Below are 16963 nucleotides of genomic sequence, written 5' to 3'. Positions count from 1 at the left end.
ATATCACTTTTAGCATAGCTTAGCATAGATCATTGAATCCTATTAGACCAATAGCATCGCGTTCAAAAATGACCAACGAGTTTCCATATTTGTTGTATTTAAAACTTGACTCTTCTGTAGTTATATCGTGTACTAAGACCGGTGAAAATGCAAAGCTGCGAGTTTCAAGGCTGATAAGATTAGGAACTGCACTCCCATTCCGGCGTAATAGTCAAGGAAGTTTGCTGCCGTAATATGGCCGAAGCAGGCGGAGTATTAACAGAAATGAGTTCCCGGCTAGTTTAGCATTTGCACGTGTGCTGCATGATATTACTGCTCCTGCTTCAGCCTTATTACGGCAGCAAACTTCCTTGACTATTACGCATACATTTTGTTCAACTGCAGGTCATGGCATAAAAAACAGGGTTCGTACAAGGTGCTTAAAGTGCTTGAAGTACTTGAATTTGACTTTTTGAAATTTAAGGCCTGGAAAACCCTTAAAAATACCAATGTTCCTAAAAGGTACTTGAAAAGTGCTTGAATTATTTAAAAGACAATGTATCTATGAAATAAGTTAAAAATAATAATAAACATCTGGTTTTTTTTTTGTTTTTTTTTTGCCTATTTCAGTTAATGTCATAAAGCTATCGAGCTAAACCAGTAGTAGTACTGACAGTGTTGTGTAAACATGGCTGAAGACACGAAAAGAGGAACAGGTGAACCAAATCAATTGAGTGAGTCATTTAAGCTGGAACTTCTTCGATTATTTCAAACTCGTGACTTTTTTTTTAATTTCAAGTAATTCACTAACAAAAACCAGCTCAAATTAATTTTCAAATTTTGACTTCGCTTGTAATGAATTCCAAAATCATTTAAAAATCATTATGTCGCAACACAATTTACTGTTTGCTCCAATTGGATTGCGTATCGCAGATCATTTGATTCAGATCGGGCCTTCATATTGTGTATCGTGAATTATGTGAATTAGATCAGGACTTAGGAGCGGTGTGAATCATTCGATTTTAGATCGGAACTTTGGAGTGGGTTCACAAAACATTTGGTTTAGATCGGAACTTTGGAGCGGGTTCACAAAACATTTGGTTTAGATCGGAACTTTGGAGCGGGTTCACAAATCATTTAATTTAGATCGGAACTTTGGAGTGGGTTCACAAAACATTTGGTTTAGATCGGAACTTTGGAGCAGGTTCACAAAACATTTGGTTTAGATCGGAACTTTGGAGCAGGTTCACAAAACATTTGGTTTAGATCGGAACTTTGGAGCGGGTTCACAAAACATTTGGTTTAGATCGGAACTTTGGAGCAGGTTCACAAAACATTTGGTTTAGATCGGAACTTTGGAGCAGGTTCACAAAACATTTGGTTTAGATCGGAACTTTGGAGCGGGTTCACAAAACATTTGGTTTAGATCGGAACTTTGGAGCAGGTTTGGAAATTATTTGATTTAGAACGAAACTTCGGAGTGCACAAGAAAATTCTCTTAAAAGATTCATTCAAGAGCTCTGATTTGTTCATAAACAAAACACGAATAGCACTGTGCTGGGAACCACCCACAACAACCTACCATCATGGCTGTGAGTTGCACACCTCATCTCATTATCTTCAGAACACATAAAAATGTATTCAACCTTTATACCTTTACTCAAAAACTACACACATTCCAGTCACTCCTTCATTTTATATATTTACAGATACACAAAACATGTCCTTGTTTAGCATTTAATGCCAGAGAAGCAGACAGAGGCAGGACTGTATAATTAAAGCCTGAGGGAGACTCTTTTATTCAGAGGAAGGGGAAGATCCCTGTGTTAGATCAGGTACACAGTCACCATTAAAAAACATGAACTGAACACCCTCAATCCTCTCACAAACCCACACACAAATACACAGGCACATTTATAAACAGTGTTCCTGTAGCTCAAAACAGTAAAGCATGGCTCTAGCAACACCAAGGTCAAGGGTATGATTCCTTGGGAATACCTGAGGATTTTTTTAGTGAAAGACGCATTTCACTACAAGTTTAGCATTGGATACTGAATACTGTGCTGTATATAAAGGACAGCCCATTATTTTTTTTTAAATAGTTTGTGAATGCATTATGAATGCATTATGCATGGTTGATAATTCTGTTTCAGTTATACTGAAAATGGAAGGTGAAGTCAAGCGCATGACATTTGTCAAATACTGTTGTTTACAGGACATTTTGGCAGGTCTTTAGGGTATTGTAAGCATACAAAGCATTAGCATACTGTGCACACTGCAAAAATAGTAAAAGCAGTAAGGTAGTATGCTATTCTGAACAAAAACCCAAGACAGTGGTCTTTAACCTCCTGTTCTAACCAGTGCTTAATATTGATCACATATAGATTAAACGCTGGGTAAATCTACATAATTAATGAGAGTGGAGCCACACATGTGCTAAGAAGGAGGACTCTCTGGATAAGACCGTGTGCTCCATTAAAACACCATCAAACATGCATAACGCTCTCTGCCCTTGAGTCTGCTTCCATGAGCAGAACGACAGCTAAGGCTAACAGCATGTGAGAGGTTTCCTTTTTCTTTCCTCTGATGATATAATCAATTATAACATCACTTTTATAATCTGTGTTCTTTGTATAGAAGGACACAGTAGTGTTACAGAAGCAAAAATTAATGTCTACTAAGAGAAATTGAATTATGAGCATCATTTATCTAAACCTTTCAAGATGGACCTTTGTATTAGGCATACATTTTAGACATAATATTACTTGTTACTGGAAATAGTTCAGAACTTTCACAGCATGTATCCAATCAATCAGTGAAGTGATCTAAATGATTTTAATGTTTTTGAATGAATCACTTGAGCGAATGATTCAATTATTTTCTCATAAAACACTTGTATCATTTCTGAATGATTCAACGTTTTTGGACAAATCGCTTGAGTGAATGATTTAATGACTCACTTATAAAATATTGTTTAATTCCTGAATGATTCTGTGATTTTGAAGGAATCTCTTGAATGAATCACTTTACTGACTTACTCATTAAGATTGTCACCTATTGGCATAAAAATGTAACTTGCTGAAAGATTCATTAAAATATCTCCACTATTACAAACACTTGTTTCAATTCTGAATGATTCAGCAATTTTGAAAAAATCCCTTGAGTGAATGATTCAATGACTCATAAAATTTATTTAAAAAATTGATTTAAAATTAATTTAGTTCCTAAATTATTCAGCGTTTTTTAATGAATCTCTTGAATGAATCACTTTACTGACTCTTTAAGACTGTCAGATGTTGCCACCTATTGACATAACAATGTAACTTGCAGAATGATTAACTAAAAAATCCACTACTACAAACATTTTCGTTTGATTTCTGAATGATTCAGCATTTTTTAACAAATCGCTTGAGTGAATGATTCAGTGACTCATAAAATATTTGTTTAGTTCCTAAATGATTCAGTGTGTCTTAAATCTCTTGAATGAATCACTTATTAAGACTGTCAAATGTTGCCACCTATTAGCGTAATAATGTAATTTTCAGAAAGATTTACTACTACATTTACAACTACTACAAACACTACAACATTCTGAATGACATCTCTTTTGTTCCTGAATGATTTAGCATTTTTGAACAATTGTCTTGAATAAATCACTTTACTGAATTAAGTGTGTGAGGAAATGATTTAATGACTCACTCATAAAACATTTGTTCAGTTCCTGAATGATTCAGCGATTTTGAACAAATCTCTTGAATGAATCAATTTACAGACTCATTAGGACTGTCAAATGTTGCCACCTATTGGCATAACAATATAACTTGCAGAAAGATTTATTAAAAAAAAAACTCTACTACTACAAACACTTGTTTCATTTCTGAATGATTCAGCCTTTTTGAACAAATCACTTGAGTGAATGATTCAGTAACTCACTCGTAAAACATCTATTTATTTATAATAAACCAAAATAAATCCAAATGCTTTATATCTAAAATACAGGTGCAACCGGGACCTGCTGCCTTTATTAACTTTATAAATTGGATCATTTTATGTGTGTGTGTGTTCCGTGTTCGCAAATCAGTCTGAATGAACAATATAATGTCGTTAATGGAAATACTAATAAAAAAGTAAGTGAACAACTCACACACTTATATATAACCACATTAAAATTAAACTTCAAATGGCCTGAAAACATGATCTGTGTTTTTTTTTTTTTTAATGAGCAATCAGCTTGGTGAAATTAGAAAGCTCTTGATGATCCAAAAATAAGAAACATGTTTTTAAATGTGTACTTATTTTAACTGGACCACTGTATTTTTAGGAGGCTATGTCATGTTCAAGACACTGCAAAAGACTTGACCTTAATGGTCAAACACATCTGTCTAGCCAATGTTCACACTGGGATAAAATATAAAAGGGGAACAGACCCTTTCACTAGCTATACTGTATTAAACACAGTACATGTTGATGGCTGGATGAATAAGTGGGTGTTCACTGTTGGCCTTCAGATGACATTACTGTAAGATGTAGCATCAAATGTAATCATGCGTGGCGAACTTGATGCTTGAGCATGTGGAATTAAAGGTCATGATCATCTGGTCTCCTTAACCATGTCCTTGAGAGGAAATGCCAGCACTAATGTAACCACACAACAGTTTGTTTGTATTTGTTATGCAAAAAACTGAAGACGGACAGAAGAATTGCAGAGTGGGGAGGGGATGATAAAGAGATAGCTCTACTCTGCCAAGCTTTACCAGTCAGTGTGCTGTGTCTCATAAGATGCGGTCAGCTTTTATGTTCCGCCTTAACGCACCACAGCCCCTTTGACTCAAGACAAGCCTAAAGGCTTCGGTCTTCAAAGAGCTGTTATGACTTCCACCTTAAACACTGAGAAAGAGTGAGGGAGAGAGAAAGTGAGGAAGGGATGTTGCTAGATGAATCAATTATTCAGTACAAGTCAAGGGCTCTGTGATATACAGTAAGTGCTTCTTTAGATCACGCATGAGATATTCACCACTCTCCACATAAACACACGCAGGCAACTAAACAACAACAAACGATTACTCCAACTGTTATATTAGAGCTTGCTTACCATTGTTAAGGAGGCAAGTGATCAAGTGATAAAATTACATATAGACCGGTTTGTTATTGGTAAATCAATTGTTCTTTCAGTGCTTACTCTTGTTCTGTACACACACAGTTCAGTAATTTACAGAAGTGACAACCGCATTCTATTACTGAATTAACTCCCGAAAAATTCAGGTGAAAACCACGTTTACAAAATTCTGTGCAGTGCGTACGGATTCAGACTGAACAATTAGTTGTTTATGATGACTTTGTATGTGTATCAGAGATGTGTCTCTCTTTTGTATGTGTGGTGCAAGAAAATAAAAAAGAGGTACAAGCCTTCATTTATTTGTGTTGCCAGATCTTGCTAAAAGAAACAACGCTCAAGAACAAACCTATAATATACCTACATAAATCTGACCCGCAACTGCTGACTTTATAAGCTTCATAAACTGGATAATTTTATGAGCCATACCCTAACAACAAGATGCTTATAATACATAGACATGGCAACAATTTTCTCTTAAGTTGACATGGCTTACATTTTAGACATAATAGTTTTTGAACAGATCGCTTGAGTGAATGATTCAGTGACTCGCTCATACAACATTTGTTTTGTTTCTGAATGATTCAGCGATTGTGAATGAATCTCTTGAATTAATCACTTCACTGACTCACTTAAGACTGTCAGATGTTGCCACTTATTGGCTTAACAATTTAACTTGCAGAAAGATTAAATAAAAAATCTTCACTACTACAAACACTTGTTTAATTTCTGAATGATTCAGCATTTTTGAACAAATTGCTTGAATGAATGATTCGATTACTTATTCATAATGCATTTGTTTTGTTCCTGAATGATTCAGTGTTTCTTGAATGAATCTCTTGAATGAATCACTCATTAAGACTGTCACATGTTGCCACCTATTGGTGTAATAATGTAATTTGCAGAAAGATTTACTAAAAAATCTGACTACTACTAACACTCCAACATTTCTGAATGATTCAGCATTTTCTTTTTAAAATCGATTGAGTGAATGATTCAATGACTCACTCATAAAACATTTGCTTCATTCCTGAATGATTCAGTCTTTTTGTACAAATCTCTTGAATGAATCATTTTACTTATTTATTAAAACTGTCAGATGTTGAACAAATCGTTTTTGAACAAATTGCTTGAGTGAATGATTCAATGACTTACTCATAAACCATTTGTTTTGTTCCTGAATCACTTTACTGACTTTTTAGTTCCTGAATGATTCAGCATTTTTGAACAAATCTTTTGAATGAATCACTTTACTGACTCATTCATTAAGACTGTCACATGTTGCCACCTATTGGCGTAACAATGTAACTGGCAGAAAGATTCACTAAAAATCATTACTACAAACACTTATTTCAATTCTGAATGATTCAGCATTTTCAACAAATCACATGAGTGAATGATTCAATGACTCTCTCATAAAACATTTGTTTCATTTCTGAATGATTTAGCATTTTTACTTGAATTTCTTGAATTAATCACTTTACTGACTGACTCATTAAGATTGCCACATGCTGCCACCTATTGGCAGCAAAATATAATAATAATATAATAATATTGGCGTAAAAAGCAAAAGCCTTAATGCTGTTCGACTTAATATAAGCATTATTGAATAGATTTTCATTAAGAATTCAAATATTATTGAAACCCCAAAATTATGAATTTAAACTACAAATTGGAAATTATTGATATTGAATCAGTGAATCTATTTGCAGCCTTAGTTACATTTTTTAATTTTTGTTTTTCAATTTAGGATTGGTATTAATTCAGCATGAGCTGGCATTAGCATCAGCCAAGTGTTTCCTCAAATTGGCTAAAACACTGGCCTGCTTGATAAATCAGTCTATTGCCATTCGCTCTGACTGGCATCCTGACTTGTTGCAGCTTTCGATGATGGGCCCTTGAGCACCAGAATGAGTCCTAGAGACATGTAGGAGTTTATTTTTAGCTGCGACCACCCTATGCACATTCTCCCCTGAGACAGAGACAGACGAAAGAAAGATCCCGCAATCAGCTCACACACCTGCTGCTCCTCGATGCCTGCCGTCAGTTTCTGTACAGTAAATGATACACTACGCTCATCTTCGAACTCACACTCGCAAAATACAGCTGAGAGCAACGCATAATCTCTCCATCTTCCGTGATCTATTTCCCTCTCTTTTATTCCTCCTGATACCTGCTCCAACTCCATCCCGCTCAATATCTTTTGCTGTCAATCTCTCCCTTCCCATACTCGCTTCCTGTCCTCCCACGCCTGATGTCAGATACCATATCTCTCCATCTACCCCTCCTCGCTCCTCTCCACTAGTTTCTCTATTGCTTTTCCTAAAAACAGCCTCCTGTCTCCTTTTCTGTAAATCATTTCTCCAGTTCCTCTCTCTGACTTGTTCTCTCTGTACCCGGGATCTGTTACCACATGAGAGCGACACTGTGTTTCTCTAAATATCAAAAGCAGAAAGCGAGTGTTGCCTTGTTACATCCCGTCTCTTATATAATCCCTCTGATCTACCACAAGCACATTGCTCCATCAATCATCCCGGCTCAGGACCGCCCAAACCCTATAACATACATAAAGAAAATCTCCTTTCTGAGATTAAAAATTTAATATTAAAATCTTCAAGAGAAAAGCACTTATGGGTGGAATTAGTTTCAAAGAATTCCCAGAAACAACAATGACTGCACTTTGGATTCCAAATAGCTTTATCAACCTGTAAAATCCCCTTACGAAACATTCTCTCTGCTACGTAGCGCAAGTCTATTCCACTCTATCTCCGTCCTTTAGGATTAGACGAAATTAATCGACACAGAAAGCCTCTAAAGCCTGATGATGGACTTGGAATCTCAGAAGAGCTGATCCTAACTGATCGCTGATTGATTGGATTGTGAGATGTCTGGCATTGTTTTGTCAGCCTAAATGAGAGGCTGATTGAAAAGTTGGACGGAAAACAGAGAAAACAGACTCTGCTGTTCCCAAGGTGAAGGTTTAGAAGCACACAGATGGGGACGAAGGGACAAGAAAAGGGATTGATTTCAAAGCCTCCTCTCCTCTTTCATGAAATTCAAACATTCGGATGCCTCGCCGTGCCCCTGCCTCCGGAGAAACGCCTCGTCCGTGATTCCACACAAAGGGAGTAATGACCTTTTCAGAGCGGATCCGTCTTGACGTTCCTCTGCTCTTGTAATAGTGGACTAGCGTGTCGACAGTAACCCTTGATAGTCAGCAGGAGGGGCGTTGTGTAGCCTCGGTGCGTTAAGGTGCCGTGATGCTATTTGTGGCTGCGTGTCTCTGTGGTGAGAGCGCATGCTTCTCTGTGCTTTATGAAGCTGGTGCATCTGTGAGTGGGTGGACGGCAGCTCCATATGCATGTCTGGGTAGGGTGGCAGGTCTGCTAGGGGAGCACATCTATTTATTACTGTGTGTGTGTGTGTGTGTGTGTGTGTGTGTGTGTGTGTGTGTGTGTGTGTGTGTGAGAATGAGTGTGTGTCGCTGCAGGGAACAGTGGGGGGCAGTGAAAGCAATTGTTCTGGCCAGTGTACCTTGTTTGTATGCACAAATGGCTTCAAGCGAATTCATCCATTTGTGCTTGCATAAAGTCCTCCAGCATTTTCACTTCAGTGTCTTTAAAGAGCCACAATATATCAGTACTAAATGGATTTAAGGGCTGGTTTTAGATTACTTATTATTATGATTATTATATTGGCTGTTGTTGAATTTTTTGTAGTTGTACGTATAGATTACATTTGCCATAACACTCACTTAAAGGAATAGTTCACCCAGAAATGAAAATTCTGTAATAATTACTTACCCTCATGTTGTTCCAAACCCGTAAGGCCTCCGGTCATCTTTGAAACACAAATTAAGATATTTTTGATGAAATCCGAGAGCTTTCTGACCCTGACATTCAAGGCCCAGAAAAGTAGTAAGGACATCCATAAAATAGTCCATGTGACATCAGTGGTTCAACCGTAATGTTATAAAGCTATGAGAATAGTTTTTATGCACTAAGAATGTTCACGAGAGTATCACAACACGTGTGTGAAGAGCTGCTGAGGTCTTCTGATGTAGAACTTGAATGCGTTGAGTCTTGTAAAACATAAAAATCTTAAATTGTGTTCCAAAGACGAATGAAGAACTTACAGGTGTTTTTGGATACCTAAATAGTACTGCACGATTTAGGGAAAAATCTAACTGGGATTTTTCAGATAAAAATATAATAATTAAAAATGACTAAATTAAAACAAATTTAAGAAATACTACTATTGTAATATTTCACCGTAAAAAAAAGTGTTTAACAAAAATAATGTCAGTATAATAACTAAAAATAATGTAAGAACAATTTTAGTTTACATTACAATACTAATATTTATGGCAGTCTTAATTTCTTCTTTTTTTGATGTTCAAACTTTTATTTTGATGCAAAAACCACTGGATTTGTTGCTTTTGTTTCTAGTGCTTTAATGTTATTATTTAGACCCTTGTCTCATGACAAAAACATACCTCGGGGGAACATTTTCACGAGATGCAAAATACATATCACTGCATCAACATATCAACAGACATGACCACTGAGTGGCACTTAAAGGGTGTTTTTCCCCTGAACAGATGAATGTACATATGGTACATTTTATGTGACATTGGTTTTGTGCATGTCACCGCAGTTCTGACTTGAAATGTCCATTGAGTGGCACTATAACTCTAATGCTCCGTGACGTTTTAAAATCACGTACCATCTGAACTAAACCTATCAGATAATATGAACAAAAGTGAATATGATGTAAAAAAGCAATTTCTCATCTTTCGGCTCTTTCATCGTGAGTCATGTTTTTCATGGGATTCGTACCCAAGGATTCCACATCCTAAATCCAATTCCAAGCAAGCTTGTTATGTCAGAAAAGGGAAACGCATGGAGCTGTAATCATAGCTTTGTATGAAGTTTACAAGTGCTGTTCATTTCCGTTGGAAACTGCAGTGATATGAACTTATTGGAACGTATTTTCTGTCTCACGAACAAAATTCCCACAGGTACGTTTTCATCATGAGATCAGATAGTATTGCCTAAACCCGGTCCTGGAGGGCCGGTGTCCTGAAGAGTTTAGTTTTAACTCGCCTTAACATCTATGCAGGACGTTTCTCTAGTATGCCTAGTAGGAGCTTAAATAGCTTGTTCAAGTGTGTCTAATTGGGGTTGAAGCTAAACTCTGCAGGACAGCAACTCTCCAGGTGTTAGATCAAATATTAGGGAATAATAATCATACTATATTATACATATTTGATCACAAATATGAGAGTGTAACGGAGGCCAGCTAGTAGATGCTGTGCAGGTAAACCTCACTCCCCGATCTCAAGAGACGCACTAGCGACAGACGCCAGAGGTTGCAGCCTTTAGCCTCCTTGTTATTGCGTCCGCCTCCCGTGCCGGAGACCCAGGTTCGAGACCCGCTCGGAGCGGGTGCGGTAGGACCCGGGTGTGAGGGGTTACATTGGTGCCGTGACCCGGATGTGAGGGGTTACATTGGTGCCGTGACCCGGACGGGAGTGAGGTTTAGGGGGGTGAGTGTAACGGAGGCCAGCTAGTAGATGCTGTGCAGGTAAACCTCACTCCCCGATCTCAAGAGACGCACTAGCGACAGACGCCAGAGGTTGCAGCCTTTAGCCTCCTTGTTATTGCGTCCGCCTCCCGTGCCGGAGACCCAGGTTCGAGACCCGCTCGGAGCGGGTGCGGTAGGACCCGGGTGTGAGGGGTTACATTGGTGCCGTGACCCGGATGTGAGGGGTTACATTGGTGCCGTGACCCGGACGGGAGTGAGGTTTAGGGGGGTGAGTGTAACGGAGGCCAGCTAGTAGATGCTGTGCAGGTAAACCTCACTCCCCGATCTCAAGAGACGCACTAGCGACAGACGTTAGAGGTTTAGCCTCCTTGTTAGTGCGTCCGCCTCCCGTGCCAGAGACCCGGGTTCGAGACCTGCTCGGGGCGGGTGCGGTAGGACCCGGGTGTGAGGGGTTACAAGAGCACACATATTTACATGCATGAGGAATGTCTAAATATACAAGCATAATACAAAACATGTACATCGCTTTGAACTCTATGCATGTTTGATGCAAGGCAAACGGTGGCTCTCAGAGGGACTCTGTTTATTGAATGGCGCTCTAAAAAAAACCTGTTTCAATAATGCTTTTGCCTTGCTGTCTCTGCCCAGCTGTACGCGCAGGTCTGTTGATAATGGGTCTACAGGGACAGGTTAGAGTCAATGGAGAACACGCGCCATTTCTCATCTACTGCTAACAGCCTGCAGGTTGGTCCTTCTACATTAAAACACTGCAGACGAGGGAGATTTTGCCTTAACTCGAAAATATGAGACATTTGCTTTGTTTGATCTAACTACAGTAGCATATTTATCATAATTAGAGACACATGGCTGATGAAGCTTCAGTCATACATCTCCAGGCCGTGTGCCATGTCTGTGCCACCATCTGGGGTAGGAAAGAAGCATTTTATAATGTAGTTGTAATATTAATTTGTTAATATATTAAGCATTTACTGTGTTTATTTGCCAAATGCATGTTCTGGGTGTGAAATAAGCATATTATATCATCATTAATATCAATTATCGGTGTGTTGCATCTTCACTATTAGATACTGTATCTCACTTGCTCATTCACCGAACACATCAGCATTAATTCATGAGGCCCTCCGGCCTATACTGCAGTCGCTGATACAACGTTTAGTATTCCGTCTACATTCTTCCAATTTATGTTTCTTGTTTAATTCACGGTGTCGTGTATCGCCGTTCCAGGTTCTAGGCTTATGCCGACTTAAAATTCAGAACCACAGACTGATTAAAACTCAGAGAAGCGAGGCCAAACAGCGCACTGCAGCCAGCTAATTCAGTTACGGGTGAAACGGGCCAAAAGAAAGTTCCCTTTCGGTTTAATCAAAGGACTACAACGTGGCTGTACCGCTTCATGATTCTCAAACAGCACCGAAGCAATCTTCTTCGCTGTTTTTACCTCATGACCACATGTGCTGGCTTGTAAACAGAGGCAAAAGCACTGACCTCACACCGAAGACTTTCAATCATGCTCATTAGAGGATAAATGAGCCCTGTTGGTGCTGGTAGCGCCAGCTCCGGTTCACAGCAGCACTGTGTTGTTCTGTTCCCACTGTTCGGGCATTTCCTTCCCCTTTCACTTTCGCAGTAGTATGGATTACACACCACCCCAAATTATTTATTATTCAGCTTCTCACTCACCTGGACCCTATTGAGACCAGGCCACTGTGCGGTTGTGTGTGTGAGGGGACATTGAATTACCCTTAATGAAAGAACCTAATCTATACCAATTGATTTGGTGTGAATGGCTGTGGAATGGTGTTTGGTTTCCATATGCCAGTAACTGAGGGCAACATGGCCATCCATGAAATCTATGGACACAGATTAAAGAGGTTTTGATTATCGATATTGATATGAAAACATGACAGAGAAAAGACAAAAACAGTCTCTCCCTCATAAAAGCCTAAAGGAAGCATTCACATAAAAATGGAACGGGTGTCACAATAGTTGTCATTATGTCAAATTGCTGTCAAACCAGCAGGTCTGAACATATGCAATCGCAAATTAGATTAGAGAGCTACGCTGTCAAGGCATAAAGAGTTATGACCAAAATTAAGTCCATAGACCAGAGGTTTTCAATCATTTGGATGACACTGAAAACCAAATGTGATCATCCTGGTGTGAGGGACCCTCATCCTAAAGCTTAAAAGGCAGCTACTGTGTATATTTTCATGTATAAAGAGCCAAATTTAGATTATATACAGTTGAGGTCAAACGTTTACATACACCTTACAGAATCTGCAAAATGTAAAAATTTTAATTATTTTACCAAAATAAGAGACCCCATTAAAAAGTTTACATATATATACGCTTCATTCTTAATAATGTGTTACCTGAATGATCCATAGCTGTGTTTTGGTTTTGTTTTGAGAACCCCTGTCTGTCCTTAACAGTTAAACTGCCCGCTGTTCATTCAGGTCCCACAAATTCTTTGGCTTTTCAGCATTTTTGTGAATTTGAACCCTTTCCAACAATGACTATATGATTTTGAGATCCATCTTTTCAGACTGAGGACAACTGAGGGACTCTTATGCAACTGTTACGGAAGGGTCAAAAGCTCCAGAAGGAAACAGTATGCATTAAGAGTCAGGGGGTGAAAAATTTTGAATTTGAAGATCAGGGTAAATTTAACTTATTTTGTCTCCTGAGAAGCATGTAAGTATCTTCTGTAGCTTCTAAATGGGCATTACTAAGAAAAAAGATATTAAAGCAAAATATCAAAAAACTAAATTCTGTTCAAAAGTTTTCACCCCCAGCTCTTAATGCATTATGTTCCCCTCTGGCGTCAGTGAGCATTTGAACCTTCTGTAATAGTTGCACATCTAAGGTTGGAACTGAGAGTCTCTCAGTTGTCCTCAATGTGAAAAGATGGATCTCAAAATCATACAGTGATTGTTGGAAAGGATTGAAAACAAAAATGCTGAAAAAAACAAATAATTTTTGGGACCTGAAGGATTTTCTGAAGAAGAACAGTTCAGGACAAACAAGGGACTCATGAACAACTACTGTATCACAAAAAAGAAAGAAAGAAAAGCTGTGGATCATTCAGGTAACAACACAATATTAAGAATCAAGTGTATGTAAACTTTTGAACAAGGTTATTTTTATAAATCCAACTATTATTTTCTCTCGTGGACTATATGTAAACGTCTTTTATGTGAAACATCGTATTCAGGTCAGTACTAAATAAAAAATTAAATGCATTTTGTATGATCCCTCTTATTTTGGTTAAATAATTAACATTTAGCAGATTCTGCAAGGTATATGTACACATTTAATTATTATTATTTTATTTTATTATTTACAGCATTTTTTAAAATTGAAAAAAAATGTATTTATAGAATAAGGTATTTTCCTTTTCCATAAATGCCATAGCACTCCTTTGTTGCCCCATTTGGGTCCCTGGAATCCCTGTTTTAGATTATGATCTGCTGGTATTGACAACTATTTAAATTCAAAGAAAACAAATTTATAGATATTTATATCAAATCAATCAAAATTTAATTAAAAAATAAAGCCATTTTCTCTGTTCCAGGGGTGGTAGTTTTCATCCTTTTTGCGTGAACATTCTTCAAACCATCTTTTTTTCCCCTCTAATGAAGCAGGGCTGTTTCTAGGCAGGAGGTCGCCTAAAGTGACATTAGCTGAGTGTGCATCAATGTTGGGAGATGTCAGACAATGTCGGAACGCAATTTCTACCAAGAAGAAATGTGCAGTCTGGATTTTGAAGAACATCACCACCTAGGGTGCCTAAATGCCTAGAAATGGCACTGCAAAGAAGAAATAAAGTCATACTGGTTTGAAACTACATGAATGCTCATATAAATTTCATTTTTGGCTGAACTATCTCTGACAAGCCACAAACAAATAATGCCACGATTTAGAAAATGACTACCTGATGACTCACACTTAATGCATTAATATTTTGCCATTTCGGTGCCGTTCGGAAACAAATCGGTTGTTTCAAAACAACAGAAAAGCATTGTACTAATTATCATCAGAAAACAGTGACAAATCTCATTTTTACATGTTAGATCAAAGCTCTCGGGAAGGGCACCGGACTGCTCCCCAGAGCACAACAGGATTTAATCCACACAATTATTTCAAAACTGACATAAATGATTGAACCTTTTAAATGTCAACCCTTTCATGCGGCGAGTGAGAAGGATTCTCACAGCCAGAAGCCATCATACACCACAAGGTTCAAAACTCATCAGCTTGAATCCCTCTGACTCACAAACATGAGTCAACAGCATGAAGCCACCCGTTCATCATATTATATAATCCTTGAGGTCCAAAGCAAAATCTGCAGATCACCTCAATCATGAAAATACAAACAAAGGGGATTTCAGTGTTGTAGAACGTTCAAAACATTAGGTGCGCTTAGATTCCCCATCCCCGAACCTAGAGGACATGTTGAAATGAAGAAAAAATAGAAAATAAAATCTGGGAATAAGCCTCTTATCCACAGAGGCTCCCGCGCAATGCTCTCTAAATTTATGCGACCTCACTCAACCTAGTCGTATGTTTTTGCACAACTTTTCATTTCTTTAACTCCCCGTGTCTTCCCACTTCACTGCAAGAGCATGTCATTCCATTCGAGATTTTTCACCCGTGAGAATTAGACTAAATTGCAGGGGCACTCAGCGGCTTTAAAGCATCTCTATTCTGTAGAGGTCTAAGTGCGGTGGAGAGTCAGTCATCATCACTGCCCGAACGGTAATGATATACTATACATAATAATACACATCATATACGACAACTTACACTGCATGACAAGATGATTGACATTGCGACCTTAAGCGCTCTGAGGACGAGCGAGCAGTTCGAGTGAATTACATAACTATAAACTCAGTCTCTTATACAGCGAATGATCGTATTAGAATCAATAAGCAGATTTAGATTTTTTTTTTCTAATTTATTAGTATTAACTAATTAGATCGTACTTGCAGTTTGATGCCACATCGATTATTCTTCTATTTTAAAAGAAGACGTTAGGAACAAAGGTGATATGATCGATTCCTCACCTGCATTGTGTTCTCGTGATGAATCCTCCTCAAGCGCTGAGGAGAAATGTCTTTCTTCCACTCACTACAGGAGCAGCTATGGGAAGCCAAACAACCCAAAAGTGGGACGAAACAGCGCGGTATTAAAGTGCTCGCGCCGCGCTGACATGTCATCTGAGCGGCCCAATGAACCGAGCCGCGCGTCCCACTCGACAGCGCAGGGAAGACGTGTTTGCTAGCGCCACCCAATGGGCAGCGCGGCGCTGACAAACACCAGAAGTGGGGCGGGACTTGCTGGTTTCATTGTAATCTCAAACGCCATTGGTTACCTCCTCTATTCCGGAAGTCAGTCAAGTTAATAAGCTTAATGTTGTATGAAAAATTCAAATATAACCTTTAACCATTCCAATAACCGTAGAAAAGAGTCATTACAACCTAAAAAGAGGGTTTATGGGTTATTAGTTATTATGGAAATTAATACAATATTAAATGATTATAATAACAACAGGGGATGCTGTCTATGTGAATGCTGTCTGTGCCCGATGTAGATAGCTTTCGAAGAAGTTTATCATTAATAAATATTACCTAAATTATATCAAATAAAATAAGCCTACACAAGACATTTTTATCCATCCTTCTATTAACTGATCGTCTTTTTGTATTATTATTATTATTAGCCTATTATTATTGGTTAAAATTTTATTTTCGTTTATATTCGTTTTCCCCCTTCATTTCGATCTCTTTACTTAACGTTCTATATGTAAATGATACTGTAAATGCTCGACATATGACTGTGATTTTTACTGGAATGCAGTTTAAAGGTTGAATTTAACATATATTTTTAGTTTCATCTAATTAATAGACTAGCCTATTTAAATACTAGTGTTTCACTGAGGAATGAATCATTCACGTAGTTTCATTTGTAAATGAAAACAGCTTCGTCACACACAGGCATAAATACTAATAAATATATAATATATACATAAATAATAATAATAATAATAATAATATGGGGAAAAAAGTTAATAGAACGATGGATAAAAATGTCTTGTAGGCCTATTTTATTTGATGTACTGTGACGATAAAATGATTTACAAATGAAACTACGTGAATAATTCACTCATCAATGAAATACTATATATATAGGCTAATTAGACGAAACAATTAGCCAATTATAAATAAAATTTATGTTAAATTCAATCTTTAAACTGCATTCCAGTAACAATCACAGTCATATAGCATAATCAAAGCTTTATTG

General features: G+C 37.8%; 1 protein-coding gene across 2 annotated transcripts in view; it reads right to left on the bottom strand.

Annotated features, from left to right (window-relative positions):
• kcnip3a (Kv channel interacting protein 3a, calsenilin) overlaps nt 1-15945 on the bottom strand; it is a 78447-nt gene extending 62502 nt beyond the window's left edge. Inside the window, exon 1 of one of the 2 annotated variants that reach the window (XM_073818849.1) lies at nt 15727-15945. In XM_073818849.1, coding sequence (XP_073674950.1) covers nt 15727-15879 — 153 coding nt within the window. In that variant the 5' untranslated portion in view covers nt 15880-15945. The remainder of the gene's footprint in view (nt 1-15726) is intronic. The other variant, XM_073818850.1, reaches the window with a different exon arrangement.
• Nucleotides 15946-16963: the final 1018 nt, after the last annotated feature.

Source organism: Garra rufa, chromosome 15, assembly GCF_049309525.1.
Source record: "Garra rufa chromosome 15, GarRuf1.0, whole genome shotgun sequence".
Taxonomy (NCBI): domain Eukaryota; kingdom Metazoa; phylum Chordata; class Actinopteri; order Cypriniformes; family Cyprinidae; genus Garra; species Garra rufa.
Note: the sequence above shows the minus strand (reverse complement) of the source record. Positions and strands in the feature narration are given on the sequence as shown.